The 24,925-nt window shown below is 35.3% G+C and overlaps 3 protein-coding genes and 6 non-coding genes across 19 annotated transcripts in view; all 9 read right to left on the bottom strand.

The window, feature by feature from the left end:
* LOC100749084 (synapse-associated protein 1) overlaps nt 1-3,955 on the bottom strand; it is a 96,615-nt gene extending 92,660 nt beyond the window's left edge. For 3 of the 4 annotated variants that reach the window (XM_012384706.3, XM_024367103.2, XM_012384707.3), the window contains exon 1: nt 3,649-3,955. In XM_012384706.3, coding sequence (XP_012240129.1) covers nt 3,649-3,785 — 137 coding nt within the window. In that variant the 5' untranslated portion in view covers nt 3,786-3,955. The remainder of the gene's footprint in view (nt 1-3,648) is intronic. The other variant, XM_003488856.4, reaches the window with a different exon arrangement.
* A 547-nt stretch (nt 3,956-4,502) lies between these two features.
* On the bottom strand, nt 4,503-7,797 carry LOC105680658 (mitochondrial pyruvate carrier 4). 3 transcript variants are annotated; one of them, XM_024367104.2, is made up of 5 exons: nt 7,304-7,797; nt 6,644-6,684; nt 5,970-6,108; nt 5,672-5,868; nt 4,503-5,356 (listed from the first exon to the last, which is right to left on the bottom strand). In XM_024367104.2, exons 1-5 carry the CDS (start codon nt 7,358-7,360, stop codon nt 5,302-5,304), a joined length of 489 nt encoding a protein of 162 aa, XP_024222872.1. In that variant the 5' UTR covers nt 7,361-7,797; the 3' UTR covers nt 4,503-5,301. The 3 variants fall into 3 exon arrangements, with proteins under 3 accessions (XP_024222872.1, XP_012240131.1, XP_033176226.1); XM_012384708.3 differs by lacking the exon at nt 5,970-6,108 and having other exon boundaries at nt 7,304-7,618; XM_033320335.1 differs by lacking the exons at nt 5,970-6,108; nt 6,644-6,684 and having other exon boundaries at nt 7,304-7,635.
* A 1,938-nt stretch (nt 7,798-9,735) lies between these two features.
* LOC100748962 (apoptotic protease-activating factor 1) lies at nt 9,736-16,266 on the bottom strand. 6 transcript variants are annotated; one of them, XM_012384709.3, is made up of 12 exons: nt 16,103-16,265; nt 15,269-15,525; nt 15,000-15,174; nt 14,672-14,809; nt 14,281-14,595; nt 13,970-14,205; nt 13,761-13,890; nt 12,579-13,664; nt 12,457-12,509; nt 11,502-12,375; nt 11,025-11,423; nt 9,736-10,967 (listed from the first exon to the last, which is right to left on the bottom strand). In XM_012384709.3, exons 2-12 carry the CDS (start codon nt 15,454-15,456, stop codon nt 10,455-10,457), a joined length of 4,107 nt encoding a protein of 1,368 aa, XP_012240132.1. In that variant the 5' UTR covers nt 15,457-15,525; nt 16,103-16,265; the 3' UTR covers nt 9,736-10,454. The 6 variants fall into 6 exon arrangements, with proteins under 6 accessions (XP_012240132.1, XP_024222867.1, XP_012240133.1 ...); XM_024367099.2 differs by having other exon boundaries at nt 14,672-14,800; XM_012384710.3 differs by having other exon boundaries at nt 15,269-15,506.
* Nucleotides 16,267-16,814: 548 nt separating this feature from the next.
* On the bottom strand, nt 16,815-16,886 carry TRNAG-CCC. The gene has a single exon. It is a non-coding gene; the product is annotated as a tRNA-Gly (tRNA).
* An 87-nt stretch (nt 16,887-16,973) lies between these two features.
* Nucleotides 16,974-17,045, bottom strand: TRNAG-UCC. Its single transcript has one exon. It is a non-coding gene; the product is annotated as a tRNA-Gly (tRNA).
* An 85-nt stretch (nt 17,046-17,130) lies between these two features.
* On the bottom strand, nt 17,131-17,202 carry TRNAG-UCC. The gene has a single exon. It is a non-coding gene; the product is annotated as a tRNA-Gly (tRNA).
* A 269-nt stretch (nt 17,203-17,471) lies between these two features.
* Nucleotides 17,472-17,543, bottom strand: TRNAG-UCC. Its single transcript has one exon. It is a non-coding gene; the product is annotated as a tRNA-Gly (tRNA).
* Nucleotides 17,544-18,577: 1,034 nt separating this feature from the next.
* Nucleotides 18,578-18,649, bottom strand: TRNAG-UCC. The gene has a single exon. It is a non-coding gene; the product is annotated as a tRNA-Gly (tRNA).
* A 261-nt stretch (nt 18,650-18,910) lies between these two features.
* On the bottom strand, nt 18,911-18,982 carry TRNAG-UCC. Its single transcript has one exon. It is a non-coding gene; the product is annotated as a tRNA-Gly (tRNA).
* Nucleotides 18,983-24,925: the final 5,943 nt, after the last annotated feature.

The following is a 24,925-nucleotide window of genomic DNA, read 5'->3' as shown; positions in this document are numbered from 1 at the left end:
AATAATTACAGTAGGAGGAAACGCGGGAAATTCGCCGAGTCGACCAGCTTTTTCGCTGAAATTTTGAGAACTGTATAAACATCGTGACGTGCTTCTCATTTTTACTATTTGCCCAAACTCTTCGAGGCTGCCTTCTCGCCATGGTTACCTAACGTTTCAGGGAAACAGGCCAATGGAAGGAGAACGTACTGCAAAGTGTGCTTTCGATCCCTGCCTATTCGCTGTAAATATGTTAGGTGGAAAAACGGGTCAACGTGATCGAGTTAAGTAACAAGGGCAACGAGAAACACTGTGGCAACTGTAACTCGTTTAATAAATAGTACCGCGGCTTTTATAAATGATTTACCGATGTTATAATTTTGTCCAATCGATGGAGAGATCTGTGGCTGAGGATCGTGAAAAATTTCATCTCCCTAGCACCGTTTTTCTTGATTCTTAGCAAATGGTTGAACAACGAACGACCTTTTCCACGGATACGTATCATTTCCTTGCTCTAATTAATTTTTATTGATAACAATGCATCGATTTTTTCGAAAATTTACCGTACTCGATCGGAATCGTAAATAAAGACGAAATAAAAATCATTGTGGGGTAAATCGAGAATTTACGAATTTGGAATAGCCACGTATTTCAACTATTACGAGTATCGTGTCTGTATCGTCGTAATTAAATAAATTTCTGTACAACGATAACCAGACGACACGTTTTCTCTGTTTTATGAAAAATATCAGTGGCCCGACTTACACCACAATGCATCGTGTCTGCATCGATGGTTACCATCTTTCATCATGGTTTATTGTAAAAATAATTTGTTAAACATGGAAACTATTAACGCCACTCCTCGGAATTCCGCGTACAAACCTCGAAGAGCCGTATCAATATCGCGGTATGAAATGCGCATCGAGCCGTTGCAATTATTTTCGTTTATCAATAACCCACCGTTCGTCGAAAGAACAAACGTATTTCCCTAAAATATTTTATGATCGAGGAAAAATTAGAAAATTTATCGTCTCTTCGTTCGTTGTTAAACCATGAAATAAGAAAAAAGAAAAAAAAAGAAGAAAAACCAACGAAAGAGGAAAAAGAAGGAAAAAATATGACAGAGAATAAAAGTAGCAATAAATATTAGAGAAATGGGAGAAAGGAAAAAATTACGAGGTCTCATTACTATTATACGAAATTTAACAGTTTCGTGGGAGGGCGACTGCGGTGGTATCGATTGCGACCTATATAAAAGATTACGACCGCCCCCCACTCCTTTATGGAAACATCGCTGTTTCTTCGTACACGAATGGAGCTCGTTCGAATCCTCGACTACACCATCGTTCAATCACGTATATAGCGTTATATCGCCGACTTCTTAGAAAACATTGCTTCCGATCTTCCAACGAGGAAACAATTTTTCCAAACGAGCAGAATTTCCACGCCGGAACTTTTTCCACGCCTTTGACGAAATTCATGTTCATCAACGATGCATACTGGAACAATATATCGAAGATGTGCAGAATATAATCAACCGGGCAACTGTATCGAGAAATTCCCTCTCGTGAAACTGTTTCGTTCGTACGATCGATGAAAAAGACCACGATCTTTCGTCTTATTTTCTTTTCCTTTTTCCCACTCTTGGTATTTCTTCCTTTTTTTTTTTTTTATTTTTCTCGTTCTCTTCTCCTTTTTTACGTCTTTCATAGAAGACGAGTGGCACGGTCGAATCAAGAGGCAGCTCGATAACGTATCTGACTTGGAAAGCTGTGTTCATCGGCAACGTCGTGCTTTTTTCACCTTCACCCAGTCGTCCAAGGAAAAATAGTCGGACGCGATCGAATAAAGGGAATTAAATTAACGGGTGAAACCGTGACTCTTTGGGGGAAAAAAAGAAGAGAGAAAAAAGTCTCTCGATGCTCGCAACGCGTATACGGGCGGGTGCAGAGGTGAAAAACAAAAATCGAATTCTCGTCGTAAAGCGGAGAAAGGGAACAGACTTTCTATTGTGAGTCACTTGGCCAACGCGAGGAAACTCATTTCACGTTGTTAAGAATACGCTTAATACGTATAAAGGTATCGTGACTCGTATATTTCGCAAAAATACACTAAAAACCATGGGAACGATAAAATAAAGTAAGAACAGAGAATGGAACACAAGTACAGATTATTTCGATTAAACGTTAAATTTTAGATTGATAAAAAAAGAAATCCATTGAATGGCGCATTGATTTCGGCGCAATGAGCGCTGACACGGGGGTTAACACTAGTACTACCAACCAGGAAGATGCGAAATTCCTACCCAAGAAATCGAAATGGAAAATAGACGAAAAAATACAGATACCAAGAACAAAAAACAAGGTTTTACCCATACGTGTACTTAACGAAAAATCATTCGACTTCCAACAAACGCATTTACATGACATATGAAAAATTACGAATTAGTCATGTCGACTGGTTTGGTAGATTTAGTAATGCGATTTAGTAAACGCATACGTGAGATCGTATTAGGAAATTTGTGATAGCGATTTGTGTAACGCGATGACGTTCCATCGACCCGTGCAATCCTATTCCCGAAATCCATTTCTGCCGACATAACTTTTAGGAAATAACTGTATAAACGTGTTTCATTTACAAAGTTATTCGATAACGCCTATGCAAACCGGCGACCATCTCGCATTTTCCAAGCGAAAAGTATAAACTATATCGCTAGGAATATCGAGGAAAGTTACGGAGGCGAGAAGAGTGTGATGTAACATATAGACGCTTGTAACGTTTAATATCAGATCTCATAAAATGGAAATAGAGAATAATGTATCGTGACGTACATTTTGTACGAAATGTCGCTTTGAAAATTTGGGATTAAAATTTGGAATTAAAAAAGAAACAGGGAGTTTCTGCTTTCTTGGTGCTTCAAAGAAATTAATTGATACCCTTAGCAGATATGCATGAATCGAGACATGGAATTCTTCATTGGAGTAATTTCGAACGAAAATGAAACCACCGTATGATAGACACGGGATAATAATAGTAGGGCTTTGTATCTGTCATTAATGCTATTGTCATTCGATGCAGTTTTACAAATTAAGATGTATTTTCGATATATGAAAAGAAAAAGATAAATGCATATTGTGCAGTTACGCGGTTGTATCTTATTGACATTCAATTTTGAGTTAAGAGAACAGAGATAAACTTATCTAATCCCAATGCTGTCTTACTAGTCTTCTTTTCAGTTGTACTGCATTATATAAATGTATGACCACCGCGTATCTTAACCTCATTCCGCTTTATGAAACGTCATATTGCCGTCCAGTAAGTAATTTATATTAGCAGAGAAATACGAATGTTATCGATCTAATTCGAAAACTATATTCAAGATCGAATGTAAAACTTTTAACGCGTTGTGCAGATGCGCAAAAAGAGCATATACGCGTGTCTGACGTTCGATCATGACTTATGCATTCTCTGTTGAAAATAACTGTATCTACACGACAAATAAAACGTATTTCTAGGAAAATTAAAACGCAATACACGATCCTATAAAGGAGGGAATGTTATAGGTGCGATTGTTACGAGGTTCGTTTTTACAGAATGTCAGGATGATATTCGTCTGAAAGAGGTTACGACATTCAATAGTAAGACGATAATATAGGTTAATAACGATACCTGTCTTTTCTATCTGGATCTTCTCCTCCTTCAGCACCCGTGGGAAGTTTCGCCTCTTCAGTCGGCAATTCTGTGCCGGCGTCTTCTCCTTTTTTTCCCATCCATGTAGACACCTGATTCGTTAAACCGGTGAACATTTTCAATTACAATGCGACAATTACTTCACTCTTGAATATGAGCGTAATATCTTTGTCTCCTTTCTATCCTCTATGCTAGCACAAACGTTACTGGAAACCCTTGCGGGACCGAATGACGACGAAGACTTATCCGTTTCAACGGTCGCGCAACCACGAACTGCGCGGATCTACGTGCGACAGCGCACTTCACATTGCGCAATGTAATTCGCTCGATCGTAGCGTCTCCCGTATCGAACGGAAAAAGGTGGAACTAATATCGCAATCGATTTCGAAGGGTATCGTGGTACGTCGTGCAAAATACAACCTGTACAATCTAAGTTGTAATTTATACATTGCCGTATAAACAGTGCTTGCAAATCTAAATATTCCTAGATTTTCTAGGGACACTAGTACAATTTTCTCTCAGATAGAGCGTAATTTTTAGCGCCATAGTTTAAATACAAAAAGCAGTGAATAGTATATTTCACAAAATTACATGAATTATAACGATTTACTTTTCTAACGATAAAACTAAACATGAAAAAGATAATATTAGGAAGCAGTTTATAGAAAAATATATTATTTTATTATATGTATACAAGGCAATGATAACATTATCGAACTTGGTATACAATTTGTACATTTCCTACTTCTTCGAGTGCTTCAGCATCAGTGTTGCGAATCGTTAAGACCAATAAATTGTACATTGTTACTTAAAATTAGAGGTAGATATGTACGTAAGCATATTCATCTAAATCTACTATATTACTACAGACTAATGTACTATAGATTGGTGTCTTAGTTTACAATATATGCCTTCAAGTGTTGTACTGCACATTGAAATTATGTTCTATGTGTTTCATTGGTACATTTGTACTTCGTATAGGATTTAAAATTTGTGCATTGCTAAATGAAATAAAGATACGAACAGTATCTTATGTTCAATATCACAGCTTAATATGAACATTGTATGAAGAATTTTATGCTATTACTGCCCCATTTTTCGTATTCAAACATATTTTATATTAAACAGACTAACATGACAATCTATATCGTTTGCTTCCTGGCCATCAATGTTTAAAATTTTAAAGTTTTGAGTTTTCCAATTATTGGTGTCTCGCGTTCCTGAATGTTGACATTTTTAACGTTTACTTTCGAACATTACATTTAATCTCTTTTTTTGTAATTGGTCTAATCTATCTAATTCGCAATTGCTTACTTTCGGGATTTTATGATTACTTATATCCGTTATCTCAGTGATTGCTTACGGCTTACGTTGATTAATTCTTTTTTTATACATATAACACCAATTTACTAGAATTTGTAATATTTGCAATTTAACTATGAAACTTTCATAGTCACTGGAAGTTCATGATCAATGCAGATTATGAATTCCCCTAACTTTGTGTTTTACTCTTGTTCGAAATTACGTAAAGGTCGAATAAATTCCGCAAGTCACTAAAGTGATTCTAACATTCTAGATATATACATTTAAGTATTTGGATCTCTAGGAATGTACATTGTCCTGACATAGTCACTATTTTTCTTTCGCCAGCGCCGTTTCAGTTAAAGATGCTTGTTCTCTTTGATACCTGCAAAAATATATCATTTAATCAGACACGTAAAATACATACATAAGATAGAATCTTGTAATTTAATATCGACTTCTTTGAAATTTATCGCTTATTCATACGTAGTGCATACAACGCATAATATAACGATATTGGTTTAACGTTCATCGAATGAATAGAAAATATATGTTTAAATGGAAAGACATATGTATATGTGTGTATATCAACATATCGATATATCCGCTATAAATAATACATCAGAACAGAAAGATCATTATATGATTATTATTATGCTAACTCAAAGATTCTTGCATAACATATAAAACATAGACTTACATTATTCCTCGACTAACTTGGTACAAAGCCGTTAAAGCGACGAACAGATTTACGCTAAAAAGACTCCAATTTTTCGGAGTGATGGCTAAAGAGTACCTGGTCCAGATCAAGCCAGTAATGCCCAAGGCAGACGATTGGCTAACAGAGATTTGACTTGCTGGTCTCTGCAGATCACTGAGGCCAGCTATTACAAGTCCCTGTAATTTGCAAATTCCGATTTAACGTAATTAAAATATATACATATGTATTATATTATAAAAAATGAGAAAGAAACGAAGAAGGAAAATAAGGCGCGTATCACGACAGAATGGGGAATAACGAAAGGGTCAACAATGCAGATCATATTCGGATGATTTACTTTAGAAGGCTGACCTATATTCAGCTGGGTAGATTGACCGTGATTTGTTATAAAATATGCACGCACGCGCGCGTGATACCTAGAAGACATTATCCGTGAAATTTACATTTGTCTAAGTTACGAGTATGTGACATTTACGCGAGATAATTTTCCTTTATTGTTGTTTAATATTGTGTTAGAAAATAGTTATACATGATGAATGTATATGGCTGATTCTATGCCCCATTGTGGAAATGTAAAGCCATTACGGAATTATTAAACGTGATGTTGATGACAATAACGAGATTCATAGTTTCTTTCGTAACAAACGTTACCAGATCAACATCGCATTTGGATCAAGTCCATGAGGATTCACGGTCGAGAAATATTTTTATAACGTTTAGCGCAACGAAGGACGTGAAACACGCGTACAATCTATTTTATGTTAAAATTGATTCATTTATACTAGAGAAAGAAATACTATGTATGTATATTTAGATAAGGAAAGATCTTAAAACGTAATTAACGATTTTCTTCTCCTGTCACAATTTGATACGCTGTGTATATGTCATACACAAATATACATATGTATATTAAATACTTCAAGAGACGTTAAAACTTCAGATATTACTGACCCATTTAAAAGCTGGTGCCCAGAAGAATATAGTCTGCGGACCTGAAAGGGGAAAATAGGTCGAATTGCTGTTATGTATTTCTTTTGTATGTTACTCATATGTAATCCAAAAAAGAAAAAACAAATAAAATACGATCAATTCGCGGTATAGTGATAACGATTGTGTCATATCTCCGAATTCACGTGAATAGTATTTCAAAACGTACACACGTTACTTAATCGCATTCCAACAAGTTCCAAATTCCAATTACAAAAAAGTTAATCTGTCGTAAGCTTTCAGATATTTATTCAGTGAATATTAATGCGTTATCATAAATACTTTGAACTCGTTGACATTGTATAAATTCGCTAGGCAACATGATAGGAAAAATGCATAAAACTATCCAAGGTCTAGCAGATATGCAAGACAATGTATCACGGAATGGCATTGATTTACATATTCACAGACATGAATGACGGTCAAGTTTATCTAAATTTATAGTATCGTATGATACGCGAGACAGCAAAAAAGTAAGGTATGCCTAAAGCTTGTATGACGTCACGACATGTTACTTTTTGCTCCTTCGACCGAATGAGAGTGATGCACAGTGACACGAGCGCATATGTTGTACGCACGTGCCACTGCTTGAGAAAACTGGATAATCATTGATAACTTACTAACCAGCTGGGTGATTCCACAGTGGCTGGAACTTCTGTGGCACAAACTTGCCAATCGCATTCATTGTGTTTTTGTAGGCGACCGACATTGTGTTCCACGCGTTCACACGCCAATAATTGTCAAAAGGCAAACAAAACTTAGAAGATGAATTACTTAAAGATCTGCCACAAAACGAGTGAACGCGGAAAGTACAAGCGGTAAGACGATCCGTACACTGAGACTGAATATCGTGAAGTGCACCGATTGGTAGCCGCGCTGGTGGCACGGGTAGTCTGCTCTTTCCTTTCCCCTCACAGATTTCCGGGACCTAAACCGCTAGTCTAAAACGTACTCTGTATCTCTGTATGTGTGGTTTATATTCGCACACACTAGCGTAGATTATTTAGGACCATGTTAAACATACATGCACTCATGATCGATCAATATTTACGGATAATAGCGATATAATAATCAACGCGCGATCATTAGCACGTGCAAGTACTCTTCAAGAAATATCGATTCGAATCTATACTTAAAAATAATACAGCACGTGGTAAAATCTCGTTCCTAACCACTTTTGATCAATCAAAGATCTATCAAAATAAAGGAAATATTACACGTATAATATTAAAGTTTCGTTTAACAATGTACAAATTTATCTAATTTATCGTTAGATTTGAGCGGTTATATTTAAAATTTCGATGAAATTATCGTATTGTCATTTGAGGATAAGACTACACTGATATGATGATGTTATCGTGTAATCTAAATTATACTTATCTGTCACGTCATCTCCAATTAATGGAATTTAATGATGCGTTTATTAATAGACACACATAGTTATGAACTCAACAAATGAATTCCGAATACTTCTGGCGCTTCGAAGATATGAATTGTTGCAGTGGTGTATAACTTTTTCATCAAACTTCTAACGTACGATAAGCAAATTAATTCTCTAACTTTACCGATAATGTACTATATCATCTACTAACAATACACATACCATAATATAAATAGTATTGGCATTGGCCTAGAGAACAAAATTGAACGGCGTGTGCAGTTGCCAAATCGTATGTCGCATGGTCATTCTGTTCTATTAATGTATTAACCACGTGTAGAGTTGAGGATCGCAATGCGGTAACACGTTTTAAGAACGCAATTCCGCTCTCGGTACGTTGATCTCGTGGGAACGAAACGAGAATATGTATTTACAAATGTATTTTATTTATGTACATTAAAATGTATATAGCCTTTATAACATCAAGTAAAATGAAAATAAATCGCACATAGTACAATAAATGCTATTAAAAATTGAGCTCAACGAGAGAGAATGCAAACTTTATTTTGGCCGACAAACATTATGGTTTACTCGTGAGCAGCGGTATTGTTCGCATCTCCCATAAATTGCACCACAGTTAACATTGAATACATTGGTCATGTGTATTCCTATATCACAAAATTGATAAATATTTCGACGTCTACATAACTATATATTTGTCATTGCATGCATCAAATGCGTCAGAATTTATGCAACCTGTACAATATATATCTTATTTCATTCTTTTACAATAATTGTACTTCGTAATGTTGACAACTTTCCCTCTATACATTATTGTTCTATTTGCTATATCTTTAAATATTTATCTTATTAGAATATTTAGTAATACTATAATTGTATAGAACAAAATAAGTTTGCTAAAATTGAAAAAACACTGAGATTAAATGAATGGCATAAAAATTATCTATAATTTTTAAAATTATAGTATAATTTTATCATATTATTATGATACAAATTAGGGATAATTTTTATGCCATGCATTTAGTATACAATAGTCTATGTTCAATATATAAAGTAAATGCATAACTTAAGTCTTATTTAAAGGAAATTGCGTCATAAATTGATTGTTAAACATATAACTTAAATATACAAACACGCTAAACATTCGACGTCTTTAAATATACGTATATATTATACATTTAAGGCACATAGTATAAAATAACGACAGAAAATAGTATTGACTTCGTTGTTCGATGAACGAGCAAAAATCAGACATGAAAGTTTCCCATAATTTATAAAACATTAGAAATTTACTTTATATTTTATATTTGTTGAATGAAATTTGATTTTTTTAAGATATTATGAAAGACTTACTCCCGCACATTTATAATAGTGTATAATAATTATATTATAACATTATTATAATATAATTTATAAATTAATAGAAACTTAAATCGAAATTTCTTCTATATTGTTGACTTACAAATTTAGCACTTTGTAATTTATTCTTGAACAGTACAAAATAAACATCGAAATACAAGATAATAAATTTCCTAATTATATAAAATTATATTCTAGTTTCATTACGTAATATAAATATTTTATGCATTTTTCTAGTATTTATAATAAAAGTTTTGATCGCTAAAAATGAATAATTTCTTTGCGACTTTTTGTGGTAAAATACAATTATCCGTATTTACAAAAATTGTGTATATAATGCCACAATATATTTTATATATTGCAATAATACTTACTTATAAATGATATATTAGCATTTGTATGTACCCTATATGGTACTTGAGTATAATTATCTAAAATATGTAAAAAAGAGCATTTGTACAAGTAATAAATAGAATAAACCTTACAAGCTACATTTACTTGAGTCACCTAAAAATGGGTCTAAAAACTATAAGTGACTCAAAATATATAGCTACTTCTAAGGTCTGTCCAAAAATTGTATTGTCTATAAATTCATTATAAAAAATGTAGTCGGAACTGCAACTATGGCTTTTCTGTGTAATTGTATAAATAAGAGATCTTATAATTTTCTGATAAATGCATGTGGCAGTGGTATTAGGATATTGTTAAATAGTTTTCATGTGCCCCATGTGCAGTTTTGAGCATCAATCAATTAGATTGTATAAAAATGCAATAAAATTTTAACACCATCGTTATTATGATCATCAGCATTGATCAGTTTCTTATTTTTCTACTTGTAATGTATTTTATCTCAATGTAGTAGTCATATCTACCATTCATAAAACTCAATGCATTGAGCTTATATCGAATTTTTACTTATATGCAAGTAAAATTATTAGAACAAATATAATTTCAATAGACTAATTATAAAATCTTTTTAAATTGATTTATAAAACCATTTAATAAAAATAATTATCATTAATTATATCCACATAATGTAAAAGTACTAACAGATCCATATATATCAACTGTGACAAATTTTGTAAAATCGGTAGATATGCATACTTTAGCAAAAAAATTCGAAGGTAGCTCGACAACACCTAATAAGGCTGGCTTGTTGGGATTTTTACCCTCTTTAAATTTCCAAAATTTAGTTTCTTTATCTATGTCAGACTTAGTATCTTTATCTTCTACCTGATTTTGCATATTGAAGATACACGAGTCTATGCTTTGACTAGTAGACATATTTGGAGTAATATTTCCTTTTACACCAACGGAAGGAGTACTAATGCTGCGATTTATTCGTATCGATGGCCATTTCGGTTTACGTATGTATAGAGCTAAAGCAATGTTCCACCAAACTAATTCGTCGGAACTTACAGAAAGCAAAATTGGGACTTCAATTACAGATGGAGCCCAACGTAACTGAGTAACAGAACTTGTATGAAAACTCAATTTATTTATCTCTTCCGATGTTGATGTATCAATAATCTGAAAAGTAACAATATTGTAATTTAGCTAGGGAAATTGTTTATAATGAATACTTACAGAAATGTCTCCATCTTCGAAACCTATAGCTAAATACTTCTCATTTTGCGAAATTTCACAGCATGTTAATTTCTGGGTATATTTTTTTTTAAAATATTCAATTATTTTGATATATGCCGGCAAAGACATTGTATTTTGTTGTAATTTATAGAGAACAACATCTCCATTTTCATTTAACACAGCTAGAAAACTTTTGTGGTAACTTAGGCAACTATAAATGCTAACTGAGTCTGGATTTTTTACTATGTCCACTCGCACCCAATTTGTGCCATTAATATTCCAAATTGTAATTATACCATTTCTAGTCACTGTTACTACACATTCTTTATCAACTTTATGAATTGCAATAATATATCCTGCATCTTCAATTAAATACGTTAGTTTTACGTTTTCCCACACCTGTAAAAGATAATATATAAATTAAGACAATCTAGAAATATTTTATCATTTCTGATATATAATACAATTTTATTTTACTTTTAAGTTATTATCAGCTCCTCTACAAACGAGTATATCATTGTTGCGATCTCTTTTCATATCTAGAATTTCAACTAACTCCACATTAGATGTGAAGTTTAATACAGGTATATTTTCTTTACTCCTTATGTTAAATATATTGACAATGCCTTTATCAGTGACATAAATTATTTTCTCTGCATAAAGAATTAAGTTATTTATTTTTGCATTAATAGGTTCAGTTTCTGCTATTTTATTATCATCGACTAATGTAATAATAGTATTTGACAGAGTTTCTGTAACAATAGTATCCGGAGCATCACCAAAATTCTGTACTTTTGCATCAAATAAATGTTTCCTTATTGAAGTACTAGTTCCTTCTACTGGAAGTTTCCACTTATGAAGTAATTGATTTTCACTACCGCAAATAATGTGACATTCTTCTTCTCTTAACCAATATGTATCCAAGGAGGAGACACGACTTCTATAAGTAGCTATTGGCTGATGTCCAACATCTGTATTCCATATATTTATAAAACCACTGGAATCAGCTAAGACTATGTACCGACCATCATTAGTCAAACTAGCACAAACATAAACAGTTTTTTCATTTTCAACACTTGCTCTTGTTTGCTTATTGTAACTGTGTATATGGTTATGTGATCTGAACCATTTTACATATACAGCTTTCTCTTCAGTAACAATGAATAAAGAATTATTTTGTTCTGGCACACTGCAGAAAAGGATAATTTTCTTTTTCTGTAAATCTACATTGTATTGTGATATATATTTAAACTCTTCGCCTTGTTTACAATACGATATTAGGACACCATGTATTTCATCCATTACATGAACCAGATTACTTCCCATTGTAAACGCTATATTTTTAAGGTTACTGCAAAAATTTATGTTTTTATTTTTTATACTACTACCAATATATAAACAATGTATAAACAAACAATTTTATTAAATTTACCTTTGAGGGCTATGGCCATGATCTGATAATATATTTCCACGGCGATCCCAAATCTAAAGAAAAGAATCTTATTTTATTTAATGAAAATATGTTAATAAACTTTTATTTAAATATATTTATACCCTTATCGTTCCTTTGTTTGTACAAGCTGCAACAGAGCTACTGTCATGTGCAAATGTCATATCCAATATAATTTCACCAGGAACAGAAAATACTACTGAACTATCATCATGCGGAACTTTACTTGTAAAAATTCCACTCCAAAAAGACTGTTTCTGTCTCGGACTTAATACAGCAACATTATTTTGTTTATAATTTTCGTCATCAAAAAGTCTGAAAAGTTTCACAACACCATGGTCATCTAGCGATAAAAAACAATCTCCTTCATTAGATATGATAATCTTTTTTATGCAACAATTCTTGTCATGTCCAGTGAAAACTTTTTGCCTCTTGTAAAAGATATCCCACAAAAATATTTCACCTCTTCCATTTCCAATTAAAATTAGGTTTGGATCACATGTAAAACATAACGTGTGTACTTTCGTTAATACTTCTTCACTTAATGGCATATCCATGTGCCTTAATTTTTTAGCATGAAATATATATAAATACTTGGATCTTTCTTTTGCAAGTTGAGTGGCAGTATCTTTAACATATCCTTCATAAGGATGACTCAAAGCAATTTGTACTATATCCAAACAATTTTTACGCCTATGTTCTGCTATAACACTTGATTGTTCTTCTAAGAATTTTTCCAAGTCTATAAGACGCATTTCATATACTTGATCATAATCTTTGGTAATATATTTTTTATAATTATTTAAATCGATCAATAAATTATTTAGGCCACTATGAATTATTGCTTGTTGAATAAAATCAAAATCTAAATATATATTAGGAAACTCATCATATAATTTTGCTTGTTCTAAATGGTATCCAATATAGGAATAACTGTAATTATCTGCCGGTAATTTCGAAAAATTACCATTACAATATTTACGATATTTTTCAATCAATGACTTGTGCATTTCTACTAATTCACCCTCTGAAAATTTTTTTCGTAAGTGGCAAAGTAATAAATCATGTACGCCATAAATGTAACTTCGTAATTCTGCATTCCACTGTTTAGCAGCAAGCGATTTATGACATAGATCAAGCATCATTTCTTCAACTTGAAAAGGGGATCCTCCCCACAAAATTTCCAATGTCTATAAAGTAAATATATAATGTATACAACAATAATATACAATTTTGAATGTTTTACATACAATTATTAAATGATGTAAGACTAGAAGTTGTATTACCTGCGGTGTTATATTAACATCCTCTCTAAAAATAACTAATTCTTCATAATGTTCTCTCATTTCAAGAGGTAACTGATCTATACACATATTAAAAATGGCTTCTTGTTTCTCCAAGAATTTTTTAATTACTCTAAAAAACATATAAAACATTATTTCATATTATTCCAAGATGAAATTATTTATATACACTTATATGTTTGACATATTACTGATTTTTTTCATCCTTATTTCTTAATGAATCCAAGTAATATCTCCATCTGTTTGAATGTAACTTCATATCATGTTTAAATTCTTCAAATTGCGCAGAAAACATTGCTATTAATAAAGGCATCCCTTTACATTCTTCATTAATTAGTTTCGCTTCTACAGGAAGTTGTTCCACTTCTGTATCTAACACCTTAGCGAACAGACCTAAAGTTTCTGCTTCAGTAAATCCATCATTCATCTGTAAATAAATAATATCCATAGTATGTTTATTAAAACAAATAAATATCACATACAGATAGGAAAAATAATTTACTTCAATGACACAAGGTCTCTTTTCCAATACAACATCAAGATCAGCTGTAATCACTAATGTCTTGCATTCAAAATCAAATGTGTCAATTATTTTTTTATCACAAACATCGTCCAAAATTAACAAAGCATTGCAATGTTTTGCTCTACTAAAGTAATCTTGCAAGAAGTGGATCAACGAATCCTTTAAAGATTCTGGTTTATACGAATCTGGTAATATTTCCAGGTTCTTAACAAGGTGATATAGTCTATTAAGTTGAATTAATATATCTTCATCAACTGAACGCTTATGTCCAAATTTGATCCAATATACTTCATTCTGGAAGAAATATAACAAACAGCTTAAATTACAGACAAATATTGTGCTTATAATTTTTTAGTGTATGACAACTTACATAAAATATATTTCTTATAAATTTACTATTCTTTAATGTGCTAGCTGTTAAAGACGATTTACCAAAACCTTTCATACCATGGAGTACAATATATTCATTCGGTTGTAATTCTTCTAGGCAATTTTGTAACTGTTTCATCTAAAATTAATAACCATTAGTTTAACATTATAGAAAAATTATCCATAATGAATAACATTGGCATTAACAATTATGTGATAACTTTTCTTTTTAAACTTACATTTGATTTCCATAAGTATGCATGCATAATAACAAATATCACAATTAATAATAAATAAATATCTGATGTTTTAATAACATATATACATACCTTTTCCTCTCTTACCACAGTTAATGGTGAAATTGGCGGAAGAGTGGGTGTACCCATATACTTTATATCTGAAAAAGATTTTCCATTTTCTTCAAGTTTATCCATATCATCACTTAACCATTCATAATGATGTCTTAAAGCTTGACGAAAAATATCAAATGCAAGTGGACCACGACTAAAAAATAAAGGGTGATGAAGGAAACTAAACTTGTCAAAAATATCTTGTTACATAAATGTAACAAATTTTATATTCCATATCTAATTTATACCTTGGAAGTATATCTAATAAGATTTCAGCTTTTCTCTGTTTAGAAGCACCTTTTTCAATTTCTTGTATGTGCTGATCTCTTAGTATATATTCCGATTGCAATGGCTTTATAATACCATTATGTACATCCATATCAGCCACTATATTTTCTCGTAGCATTCTAAGAATATGTTTATGCAATTTTTCCATTTTTATATTTTTGATATTTTGTAAATATGCTTCGTTACATTACATTTGTCCTGTTTTTAATAAAATTATCTATAAATACAAAGAGAAATAAAACTCTAATTCTAACATGAAAATTCTCAGGTAATAAAAGTATATATAGAACGTCATTTTTTATTCCTAAATATAGAGATATCATGGCTTTCAGGCGAAATAAACCTTGACAAAATATCTGTTACCTGTCTACTTTATATATATTTTAAATAATAAATTAAACTAACAGTAAAGGTATGAAATTAGTTATGCTTAGAATGTTCTGTATAATAAATGTTTATATTTTATTTACAAAAGTACTATTTTGAAAGAATTTACAAACGAAAAAATATAATACAACATTCATAAAATACATATTATCTTTGCTATATATACATATGTATAGACCTAAGTTTTTCTTGAAGATAATCTTGTTACAAGTTTCATTCTTCTATATATATTGTATAAATAATACACTTTTATAGTAATAAAAATTACTTATTTAATGTATCGTTTCTACTTCCTGTAACTGTAACTTCATAAAATCAAAGGATACTTCGGTCAATGACTTCAAAATTAAATTCGAAGACTTTAATGGTTCGGAAATGTTTAGAAATAATTCTTCATTCAATCTTACCTGATTAATGCTGTTTGTGCTCAAAATGTACAGTATTTTGCGTGGCCTTTGTTTGATAAATAAAATAATCGCCTTATCATTCAATTCAACTTCACTTCACCATCTAGAACTAACTGAAGTAAATGACTATTACCGCGTGCCTGAGTCAAGCAGCGTCGTTGCCATTGTTGCCAAATCTACAAATCGAACTCATAGTTACTTGATTGGTTGTTGCTATCGCACAATGACAGTTTTCCCGCCAATTCTGTTACTTTTCAAAAGTTCTCTCAACGAAAACCATTACGATAGTGTTAAAAAATGTAGATAATAGGAACATTTAAACATTTATGATGATCAAAAATACGATTGAAATGCAGAAATGTAACGAAAAAGTTAGGAAACACGGTTTTTGTTACACGTGATATATCGCAGAAGTAAAATTTCCATAAGACAATTACAAATATTTTTTGGCTGCATTTGTTATTCATAAAAAATATTCAGTATTACCTCCATATTTTTTTAATCAAATATTTTGTTATAGTATCTTACCGAAATCGAATGTATAGCCTTATCAAAGAAGTTCACAACTTCTTTGAATACGACACATTCGAGGTTAGTAAAATATTCTTATTGCTACAAAATAATTATAATAAACTATTAGGAAATTATTACGAAGTTCTTGTTATTATTAATACAAAAAATTATACGGTAAAAATCTTCAAAAATAAACCCCTGCGATAGCCGGGAATCGAACCCGGATCAACTGCTTGGGAAGCAACTATGCTGACCATTACACCACCATCGCAGTATAAATACTATTTATGTGAAATATTTAAAAAAAACTATCGTAATTACATAAAATAGAATATAGTACAAAAGTAAAATAAATCCCTGCGATGGCCGGGAATCGAACCCGGATCAACTGCTTGGAAGGCAACTATGCTGACCATTACACCACCATCGCAGTATGAATACTGGTTGTACGGATTATCAGAAAAACTACTATAAATCCATAAAATAGAAAATCGTTTGAAAGTAAAATAAATCTCTGCGATGGCCGGGAATCGAACCCGGATCAACTGCTTGGAAGGCAACTATGCTGACCATTACACCACCATCGCAGTTGAAATGTTATTGTTCAAACAAAAAGACACTGGTGGGAATAAATAAACTATTCGAAGAAAAAATATAAGTTTCAAGAATGAAAAACAAACCACTGCGATGACCGGGAATCAAACCCAGATCAACTGCTTGGAAGGAAACTATGCTGACCATTACACCACCATCGCACTTGAAACATTGTTGTTTAAAAAAAAAGACAATAATGGGAATGAACTAATTATGTATTTGAACAAAAAATACAAAATTTCAAAAATAAAAAAATAAACCCTGCGATGGCCGGGAATCGAACCCGGATCAACTGCTTGGAAGGCAACTATGCTGACCATTACACCACCATCGCAGTATGAATGCAGTTTATTTGGAATATCAGAAGAACTAATTATAATTGCATAAAATAAAATATTTATATAGTAGAGTATTGTTTTAATTCTATTTTTCTTTTTATATGGTAGATTATTGGGACATTATTTTGGTCTTGGAGGAGGTTTCTTTCGTCTAAATATAAAAACGCTTCGGGGAGGATGTAACCTGTTGTCAGTGTATTTTTGTAATATGAGTCGTTTGGAAAGAAGCAACCGAAGATTAATCTGTTTTCTTTTATCTTTGCAGCTTGCGCGAAGTGGTTTCTTGTTAGTTTTAAGATGTGACAGTCGATGCGGTGGATATTGGCTAAGTCGTAGATTCTTTCATTTTTCATATATTTTTTGAATCCGCTGTGTTCGGATCTGTAAGTACTCAGGCAAGCTCTGATGCATTTTCTTTCGAATATGCGAATTTTTTCCATTTGGGAAGCTGATATGTTGTACCAGATTGGGCAGCCATAGTTTATGATCGGTCTGATTAGTGCTGGGTTGCATAGGATTTTTACTTTGCTGTTGAGATGTTTGGAGTAGAATAATCTTTTTGTTTTCCAGAATTTTGCTGGTTTTGGAAAGTTGAATTTCGATGTGCTGCTTGAAGTTTAATATGTCGTCTATATTTACGCCTAAATATTTTACGCAATTTTTATGTGGTACGAGCTCCCCTTCGTTTGCTTTTTCTCTTAGTTGAAATTTTTTACAGAGTTCTCTTTCTATTGGGCGCTTGACTTGGGTCTAAATAATATGTTTTCGCATTTGTTTGCATTGATTGTTAGTTTTCATGTATAGTAGTAATCGTTAATTTTGTCAAAAAGTTCTTAGAGTTCTGTTCTTATTGTTTTGGTTTTGCGGCCTGCTACGTAGATGATTAAGTCATCTGCGAAGGCTATGGAAAATGACCATTACACCGCCATCGCAGTTGAAACATTGTTGTTTAAACAAAAAGAGAATAGTGGGAATAAACTAATTATGTATTTAAATAAAGAATACAAATTTAAAAAATAAAAAATAAACCTGCGATGGCCGGGAATCGAACCCGGATCAACTGCTTGGAAGGCAACTATGCTGACCATTACACCACCATCGCAGTTAAAATGTTATTGTTCAAACAAAAAGGCACTGGTAAGGAAAAACGAACTATTCGAAGAAAAAATACAAGTTTCAAAACTAAAAAACAAACCACTGCGATGGCCGGGAACCAAATCCGGATTAACTGCTTGGAAGGCAACTACGCTTACTATTGCACTACCATCGTAGTTGAAGTCCTACGCTTTTAAAGATATTTACTGCCTGTAGATAAAGCGACTTAAATAAAAAAAATATAAGCTTGGTGAAAGTAAAATAAACCTGCGATGGCCGGGAATCGAACCCGGATCAACTGCTTGGAAGGCAACTATGCTGGCCATTACACCACCATCGCAGTTGATGGAAGAATTTCACATAGAGAAATTCTATTTCCGTATTTGGAAATTTAATCAAATCAAAGCTTTTACTCTATTTTTCATTTTTCACTTCCAAAAATTTTCTCATACTATAAACGCTTATAATCCAAGTTACAGTACCACGCCAGAATAATTTACTTATAATTCTAAATGAGAATTGATTGCAAACTAATTCCAACTAAAAAAAAGGAAAAGAAGAATTGAATATTGTATATTAACCCGTTCAAGTGTGCAGGAACGTTCTTAGCGAGCCATGGTTTATGACTGTTCGCTCGAAACCCAGATGTTGGGACACGTGGTTTGTGTCAAGGCATTCTACCATAAGGATGTCACTCGTCAAAGAAAATACGGAACAATAGACTGTATTTGTTCCTAACAATTTCCCCTACAAGAGATGAAAAGGCTCGAAGGTCCACTTTCAAACCTGCAAACCGGCCAATGAGAAACACAAAATCTATCTTCTGCGTTACACACATCATGTTAATACGTTCGTCGTGTCACGTAAACTTAAGGGTTGGTTGATGAAATAAAATAGCTGAGTTCTAACACAACTATTAATTTTGTTTTAATTAAGCTTTATTGTGAATTCAGCAATCACAATGTAACACACACCGAATTAACGTAAATCAGAATTCACTCCAACCACGTTATGTAAGACTTAGTTACGACGATACGTTAGGTACGCGACTGTTATAAGGGTAGAGACTATTAGGGTAAAGGGTAAAGATATGTCGACTATTCTGAGGATACAGAATAAGTGAGTTTTACCGACGATACCGTGTCTGAGGAAGGCTAGGGGTGGGTGTGTCTAAGGACACGGGGCAGTAGACACCGTCTCCGTTTGGATAATAACACGGTTGGTGGACCAGGAAGGGTTTTAGCCGCCCTCGCGAGAAAGTTGCTAACGGAACATACCAGATGCCAAGAAAACCAACTTTCTATGCTAACACGTGGTAGACAATAAAAGTAAAGAAAACCTAAGACAAGAGATACTCGCTTGGTCCGAAGGACCTTAACTATGAAAATTCCGAGGTTCTTGAGACTATCGAGGGTACGCGCCAAGGATGTGCAGACATCTGGGTGCCATCCTGTCCACGGTGTGTGACCTGGTCTCTGATGTGAATTGACGTTACATCGAAAATGAACGCGCTGTTGTTCGTCACCGGTAAACGCGAACTTGCCGCATATACGTTCGCTTGCTCCTGTTTCTGCCCTGAACCGTTTAAACCGTTTGTTTGGAACAAGCGAATATTTCACGTATTAGGTCGTGAAATTGGTCAACTGCATTTTGCATGAAATACTGAATTTCAGTAGTCAGGTATACAATTAATATTCAACGTTTCGAAAAACAAAGGACTTTTCACGATTGTATTTATTACAGGCAGATAGTGCGAGTAAACAATGTTTGTGTTTTTCATTTTTCTTCACGTTTCAATTTATTTCAGTTTCAACCAACGTGATTTCCGAGCGTTTCGCATATGAAAAGAGACGCGTGTTTTCTTTAAATGACAAATACTTTAGAGGCGTATTTTTGGTGATATATGTGCCACAGGCGAGGATTTCCAAGAGAAATATCTTTGTTAACGCGTTCGTCGCCACGTCGCACATATTCGTGCGACGGATATACTTCCGTGGGGGCCCCGTCACCAACGTATGACGACGCTCTTCTTGTTCGAGTTAACAGCACGAAAATGCAGTTCATAAAAATTCGAACGCAGAGAACGTGCAAAGACAGAGAGAATGAAAGTCCGAAAAGAAACGATTACGCCACGCGTCATACTACACGCGCATTTATTAATTTTCTCCGTTAAATATAAAATATGTACATCGATCACGAAAATTATTTATATTTTATGGTCGGTACTCAAATCTTAGTTACAACATAATTTTTTTGCAATTAATTTCACGTAAATCGTCTTCATCGTCGCGAGTGACAGTGATTTATCGCGGGAAATTCGAAAACAACGTATCGCGGTATACTGGACATTATCCGTGACACGTGCAAAATGGCACGCAACTGCAGACTTTTATCTTTTGAAACTAAAATACGCATGCTTATTGAAACGAGCGATTAGTTGTATAAAAATGAAATCTGCACGATTAATATCAGCGCACGGTAATAACGACGTTTGAATGCCGCCGCTTAATAAGCACACGTGAACCATTGTTCTCCGTTCGTAAATTAAACTGCTTTACCCTTTCAGAATGATGCGTCCATTCTTTAAACCTCGGGAGAACAAACCTTGCTTTATCCCTAAAAATGAAAAAAGTTTGAAATCTGCCGATAGCACGAAATAGCTCTTAGTCGCTTCGGCTGCTTCGACTTCGTAAAATCAACTCCATCGTTATACGCGATTGAATACAAATGCCGTTCATACAAACTTTTACAAACGAAGCATCGTATTATTAATCGATGACGCATACAACGAGAGAAAGTTTCGCGTATCGTTTTGTCCGCGGTTAAAACATTTGAACGGTTAAACGATATGTACATTTATTGGGGCTCAGAATCGAAGCGATATTCTCAAAACTTGGTCCAACACGTTCTCGATATCCTTGCGCGTGACCGCAATAGCTTTGACCAACCAGCGAAATATCAAACTGGAGCCAACGATCGTTGGTTCGTTAAAAGATTAAATCATTCCTGAATAAACGGAGTCGCTGGCGTAACCGGTGTCGTTATTGTCCCACGATACGAGATTGCGAAAATGAATTATTCGATTACTATAGCCGTTCATTGGACGCTGACGCGTACAGGCGAGCACGGTGGTTTCCGCTGCATGCGAGACAAGCTGCAAATTCGATTACGTTAGAAACAGCATTTGGCGCTCAGCCCGAATTAGCTGTGCATTGGTTACTTGCCCGATTAATTTGTCGCGGATTCACTGTTGCAACCATGTCGTTAGAAGATACGCATCGCGTCGCTACCATTTTCCCGCCACACGAAACGCCCACCGTACGTACTAACTCTGCGAGGTGATCGATAGACCCTTCCAGTTATTAAGGTGGCAGGTATTTAATTAAAGAGAGAAACGCGCTCGTTCAAGGAAATATGGCGCCACGAGCTGTGCATTGTATAGAGTACACGATTTTAATAACGATCTAAACTCGTTACGACGAGTGTACCATCATGGGTACTACGCGGCAAAAGGGTCAACAAGTATTATATTTCGTGACAAATGTCATGAAAGTATTTCTCATCACCTGTAGACGGTAATGACAAAGGCGCGACCGATAAACAAAGTAATCTCGATCGTTGCGATAAAATTACGGACCCTGACTAAGATACCGTGTTTATCATGGCAGGTCTATTCTTTAATTATGAAAAGATCTTACTGGAAAAACAGCGAGGTTGTGTGATTTACAGCGTCGAGAGGCGGGTAATCCGCGCATTTGCATATCGCGTGTGCGGGATCGCGTATACTCGTGCGACGAGCCAGTTGCCTAAGCGGAGGCGCAAACACGCTGCGCCGTTCGTCCAGGAAGAATTACACAGGTCGATTATTTGCTTTCCTTCCACTCGATCCAACTGCTGACGATCAAACGACGGAGTTTGTACGAAGGTAGAAGGGGCTGATAGAGGAAGAGAGAGACTTGCGTTCTTTCGTTTTCGCCCGCGAATTTATATCGACAACGCGAGATTACTCGAAAGTTATACGGCGTATCTAACATTCGTTCCTTTCCGGTTCAGCCGCGATAGCTTCGCGCACCAGTTTCACAGAACTTCCAGGCAAAACTTGCCAAACGCGAGTTCGTTGCCCTCTTTCTGTCGTTATTTATTTACGTTTTGTTTGTTCGTTATGGCGGGATAGGAATTCGCGTTCGAATATAGCTGGGGTGGAGAATCGTAGAGAAAAAGGAGAGACGAAAGGAGGAGAGAAAGACGAGTAAACTGAAATAAATATCGTTCGAGTTAATAGGATATTCGGTGTTCGTCCATTGTCTGATCCTCTCTGTTCGCTACTTCTCTCACCCTATTCCTTCTCTTCAAAGACCAGACCGATTGTGAGAGGGTAAATTCGAACCTCTTAGGGGTTGATCGATCGCCACTAGTCTAAGCACTTCAAATAGTGTGATCGTGGTATGCGACCAGGAATGGCAATAACGTTGATAGGATGGTAATATGATTATCACCTGCGCAATAGGACTCGTGGCGGGCGTTACACGAATAATTAGAGATGGGATTGAAGAGGCCCGGATAAGGGCCGTAGGGGAGGGAAGGCGCAAGTATAATGTCATGCAAATACACCTCATCGCCTGGTCCGGTAGGAATAGAGTGCATTAATCCGCTAATGCACATGGGTCCCGTAAAATTAGATTCGGCCAGATTTAGTTGGAAACGCGATATTTCAGTGTCGACTGAATTCCGAACGACTCGCTGCTCTGTACTGCGTCGACTCTCTGCTCGGAACGGTCGTTCCTGGGAGGCACCGCGACCGAACCGTGAAACGTTGTTATTCGAGAAGCAGATTAATGTCGATACACACGTGCGTAACGCTCGATGCCGCGTCACTACGTTCTCGATCGATGCAACGCGCGTCCTTAATGCGGCATTAATTCAAAAATTTACGATCATCCGAGCGCGTTGATCGCGAGCCACGCATTTACAACGCGGATCGCGTTATCCTGCTAGCGCGCAGATATTCCACGCTCGGATTAGTATCGTCGCCGCGATGCCAATTTAATTTAATGGGATCAACGTTTGCACTCGTAAATTCACGATTAATTAATAGCTTACATCGATGCATTACGCGGAGTACAGTTTTGTTCATCCTGTTATACGAAACGCGTCAAATATTTATCTTCAAAGAAAACAAAATCAACGACGTAAGCGCAATAAATATCTAGCGGATTATCGTTGACCGGCGCATTTTTCTCTCGTCTTTCCTGTTTCGATAAGAACCTTCCTACCGAGACTCGCGCGTTTCCTAGTCACTTTAGCACAGTCGCTTTTAACGATCCTCGAATTCCACGACTTGACCTCTTCGCGCCGTTTCGTGCACCGCAACGGTACGCTGAATTTCCTTGACCGCTCGTTAAAGGATTTCTGCCATTTCGTCCGATGCTCGTTTCAACGCGCGATAAACGCGCCCGTAACTTCACGCGTTCCGCGCGTTTCTTTGTTCGATCCAGAAGGTTCCCCTGCTTCTCCGTTGAGTTGCAAATCCCTGCGGATTTCGTTGCGTCCATCCAGTTTTCCTGACGGACAGGCTCGCGTCTCTTCCCTCGTTCGATGCGTTTAGCACGGCACCCTTTCTTCTCGACTATCGACGGCGTGACGATTAGTTGCGTCCAATTAAATTTAACGAATTTCCACGGCCACGGGCGCGACCTGATTGGTTTCATTAATTACGCATGCACTGTATTCTCTGGACAGAAGCAACGCCTGGTACCGAGCAACAGCGAAATGCAGGCTCGTTCGACCGGTATACGCGTTGCGGGGTTGCGATCGCGTCTCTCGGCCATAGCTCGCAGTCATTCCTCTCGCGTTTCGTTCGCGGCTGTTTCGTTCTGTGCTCCACGTTCCGCGAAATCGAGAGAGTACACGCAGAGAACGATTGAAGCCCGTTTGCTCGGTCGTTCGAGCCGCTATGCCCCGCGGGAATCGACGGCCGGCCGTCCATGCACGAAGCGGTGCGGAGGCCAATGCGTGCCTATATTCAGAATTTGGTAATTAAAGCTCGCAGTCGGTACCGCGGGCCACGTCGATTTACTACGTCGCTAAAACATTGCCACGCGGCGTGAAATTTCTCGTTTCGACACCGGTTGCCGATCGTTGTAACACGATGTAACACAGTCTGTTTGTTGGACAAACCGACGAAGTCATCGTGCCGGTGTCGAGGGGAAGGGAAAAGAGAAAAGCTCGCGTTCATTTTCGTCGCGTTAGAGTTTAAAACTCGCACCGTCCCTCGTTCGAGCGG

Source organism: Bombus impatiens, unplaced genomic scaffold, assembly GCF_000188095.3.
Source record: "Bombus impatiens unplaced genomic scaffold, BIMP_2.2 scf_0279, whole genome shotgun sequence".
Classification (NCBI taxonomy): Eukaryota; Metazoa; Arthropoda; class Insecta; order Hymenoptera; family Apidae; genus Bombus; species Bombus impatiens.
The sequence above is the reverse complement of the archived record's forward strand: the minus strand, read 5'-3'. Positions and strand labels throughout refer to the sequence as shown.